Source organism: Cibotium barometz, chromosome 28, assembly GCF_041138505.1.
Source record: "Cibotium barometz isolate CiBa-2024 chromosome 28, ASM4113850v1, whole genome shotgun sequence".
Classification (NCBI taxonomy): domain Eukaryota; kingdom Viridiplantae; phylum Streptophyta; class Polypodiopsida; order Cyatheales; family Cibotiaceae; genus Cibotium; species Cibotium barometz.
Genome location: NC_141073.1, coordinates 29,369,720 through 29,373,621, shown reverse-complemented (window position 1 = coordinate 29,373,621; position 3,902 = coordinate 29,369,720). Strand labels below are relative to the sequence as shown.

The window sequence follows — 3,902 nt, the reverse complement described above, 5'->3', positions numbered from 1 at the left end:
CCAGGCCTTATGAACAGTGAAAGCGGAGCGCCGAGTCTACGTGTCTACCCTGTGTGTGGTCTCTTATGGCCACATGTCAGCAAGAGCACAAACGTGCGAGATGGTGAGCAGGCAACGTGTCGCCATGAGTGTTTGCATGCGCTTGCTCTCGCCTCTACTTAAAGAGCCTCTCCAACCCTGTGTGCAGGTATACTTTGGCTACAAACGAATATACTCTATGTTGCAAGATTGAAGCACCCGTTGTTGCCCAGTTCACGCAAATTATGGCTGATCAGGCTCAGCACGCCAAGGACGCCACCGCCCACAAGGCGGAGGAGACCAAGCAGTATGGCCAGGAGAAGGCCGGCGAAGCCCACCACAACGCGCAGGTATTCGTAAGCTGAGCGGTAGCCTGCATGTTAATTAGGTCTCCTTATTTTGATATATACTGCGGCCGCTGATTCGTGGAACATCTTCGCAGGGAATGGCGGGAGCAGCGAAGGACAAGGCCGCGGGGGCCGCCCACGCCACTCAGGAGAAGGCTGCTCAGGCCAAAGATGGAGCGGGCAACGCCTTGCAGCAGGTGCGTTACTATCCAATGGCATTGTCCGTGCTTCGCCCCGCTTCTTTGAAGCTGGCATGGCCTGTATGTAGTGTAGATCCCTGAAGGCCTTAAATTCTCTCTTTGCAGGCCGGAGATGCAGTAAAGAATGCCGTGCATAAAGTAACTGGAGGGGGTCGCGAGTGATTTTTGAGAGCCACGACACAGCTTTTGAAATGAAATTCTAGCTTCTGTTTATCTGTTTGTAAACTCTTTTGAAAACGAAGTGTATATTTATTCGTCTCGTACATCCGTCCTTTCCAGCGTTCGCCGAAATTGTACGAGACGAATATTTTAATGAACATAGTTTGTCGATAAGTAGGAAAAATCCGGGAGATCACTGAAAAAATGGCGTCCGCAGTCCAAATAATTTGCACGGCTGACATTGAAAAAAAGTGGTTGAAGACAAACTGGTTGAGGTTGGTTTTTAATATTGAAAAGCCCCTTAAGCTGAAAAAGCATCTGACAATTGAGCTTATATAATTTCAAGCGCGCCATTTTACTTTTTAGAAACTAACTGTATTTTTATACTGGTAAGGACAGAATCCACAAAAAAAAAATGCAAAAAAAGGTAATTTTTGATGCTGATAATGAACATATTTTTGAAAAATGGGAATATTATAAATACGAGAATATCTTGATAATGAAAATATTTCTGAAAATGTGAACATCATAAATATGAGAAAAATGTCTTTTTGCAAATTTTTTGGACCAAGTCGTACACACAGCCAAGGGAAAAGTTGCAAACCAGAAAAAAAACTCACGTGCTCAGTGCCCTGAGGGTATAAAGGCCCTTGAGATGTTCATTGCCTTGAGGGTAGGGATTTTCACTCCCTTGAAGGTGTTCAGTGCCTTGAGGGTAAAGCCCCATGGCTTATTCACCACTACTAACATGGAATGGGGAAAGTACCATGGCTTACGATATGTAAATCATACTTGTGTGCCTACTAGATGTGTGAATGCCATGCTTGGAAAGTGGAAGTTATTCACTCGTGCGCGTGCGTGTGTGTTTGTGTGTGCGCGCGCTTTGGAAGTGTGAATTATTCATTTGTGGGTGGTTGGGGGAGGAGGGGGGGTCGGTTGGAAGTGAGAAGAAGTCAAGGGAGACTCTTTGCAACAAGCAAAACACACGAGGAGACGAGCACACTTTGCAAGCAAAACATCGGAGTAGACAAGCACACAAGGGAGATAGATTGTTGATTTTTTTTCTATTCTCTTCTATATAATCATAACATACTCGACTAAAGTTGTCGGTATAACTATACCATAACATACAATAGTCGATGCATAGTGTGAACTTGATTACATTAGTTGGCGCTGTGACTATGCCATAACTTTACAACAAAATGGTTGTTACATGGTCTGTAGACCAGTGATAGTTTATTGCCCATAATTTCATCAACCCAGCCAGTGACCTAAATGTTGAAACTATCACTGTCCACCACTACACTAGTTAAGCTTATATCTCAACACTCCACATCCTATCACCCAAGTAAACTTTGGGTGATAAAATGATAAGTTGGCTATTTTGGGACAATTTCGATAAAAATGGGACATTTTCAAGCGATCAGAACTATATGTAGCAATTACATGTCTCGTTTGACATGTGGCAATCATGTATGTCGGGTAAATAATTACTAGAGATTCTCTCTTCAAAAGACATGACACCATAATCGGGCCATGGTATATCTTGGGCAAGATACATGGCACCATGATCAGGCCATCTAGTCAGCATCTCCACGCATCTCGATCAAGATACATCGAGATGCTGAGTAGATAAGTTGATCATGTCGTTTATCTAATGCAATAGGAATAATTCTATTTTGAATAAAGTAAATGAAAATAAATTATCTCGAGTGAAATTTTAAATATCTCGATTGAGATACGAAAAATGATTATAAAATATCACGGGTGAGATATGAAAAATCATTATTTTTGGTAAGATACATAATTTTAGGAAAAAAGATCTCAGTCTAGCTACGAAAACAAAAACAAAACTCGTTTGAATAATTCACTTGTGTATGTGTGTCATCTTGGAAGTGAGAAGAATGCAAGGGAGAGCCTTTGCAAGCAAAACACACGAGTAAGACAAGCACACAAGGGAGATGAATTGTTGATTTTTTTTCTATTCTTTCTTATATAATCATAACATAAAGAGATAGTAGTGGATATTATAAGCGTCTTTTATTATAGCATACAAAGATTGATCCATAGTGTGAACTCGATTACATTGTCGTCATAACTATAGTGTGAACTTGATTATCGATCCATAGTGTGAACTCGACTATATAAGCTGTCATTATAACTATATACCATAATATATAGAAGTCAATTCATAGTGTAAACTCGATTACATGAGGTGGTGCTATAAGTATGCCATAACTTTACACCAAAGTGGTTGTCACATAGTCTACCAAAGTGGTTGTCACATAGTCTGTAGACCAGTGGTAGTTTATTGCCATAATCTCATCAACCCAACCAGTGACCTAAGTGTTTAGAAATACACTGTTCACTAGCACTATATCTCAACACTCCACATCAGGTACTCCAAGTAAAACTCTTAAACTTGAACATACATGGAGATGTTGACTAGATGATCCGGTTATGTCGTTTATGTAATGCAATAGGAATAATTCTATTTTAGATAAAATAAGTAAATGAAAGTAAATTATCTCGAGTGAAATCCAAAAATGATTATAAAATATCTCGGGTGAGATACGAAAAATGATGATAAAATATATCGGGTAAGATACATAATTTTATTAAAAAAGATCTCAGTCGAGATACGAAAACAAAAACAAAACTCGTCCTAGAGGAGATAAATAATTAAATAAAAAATATCGCAGGTGAGATCAAAATATAAAATTATTTCTGATTGCCATATCTCTTGCTTGAGATAACTAGATCTTAAAAATCCCAATTGCTTTCTTTTTCCTCATATTTTGTCTTTGCACTTTTCTGATTGGCATGATCTTGTCCAAGCTGTTGAGCTGCTGCCTCGAGCTACACCTTATCAAGCTTTGTTGCCTAGGTGTCCCACCATCTCCCTCTTGCCTTTTCAGCATCGAGGGGTCAGAAAGAGAGTGGGAATGTGTGTGTGTGTGTGTGTGTGAGAGAGAGAGAGAGAGAGAGAGAGAATAGGCATGGCCCTAACGTTTATGAAAATTGGATATTCCTTAATTACTATGAGATGGCATTATACTGGTAGGGATGTTATGTTTTTCAACCTTACTAGTGATAGTTTTTCATTAGAAGAAATATGGACTCTCCATTTTGCCCCTTAGGAGTGAATAAAAAAAGATTGGCCTGACTAATGAGAGAG

At 39.8% G+C, this 3,902-nt stretch overlaps 1 protein-coding gene across 1 annotated transcript; it reads left to right on the top strand.

Annotated features, from left to right (window-relative positions):
- Positions 1-235: 235 nt before the first annotated feature.
- Positions 236-778, top strand: LOC147622720 (uncharacterized). The gene is made up of 3 exons (XM_086822685.1): positions 236-368; positions 461-562; positions 671-778. Exons 1-3 carry the CDS (start codon positions 264-266, stop codon positions 725-727), a joined length of 264 nt encoding a protein of 87 aa, XP_086678811.1. The 5' UTR covers positions 236-263; the 3' UTR covers positions 728-778.
- The last annotated feature ends 3,124 nt before the right edge of the window (positions 779-3,902 follow it).

Bases quoted from the DNA above. Each gene is read 5' to 3' on its own strand.
- LOC147622720 (XM_086822685.1), top strand. From the start codon at position 264: ATGGCTGATCAGGCTCAGCACGCCAAGGACGCCACCGCCCACAAGGCG. The intron at 369-460 runs GTATTCGTAAGC...ACATCTTCGCAG, and splicing joins AAGCCCACCACAACGCGCAG to GGAATGGCGGGAGCAGCGAA. The intron at 563-670 runs GTGCGTTACTAT...CTCTCTTTGCAG, and splicing joins CGGGCAACGCCTTGCAGCAG to GCCGGAGATGCAGTAAAGAA.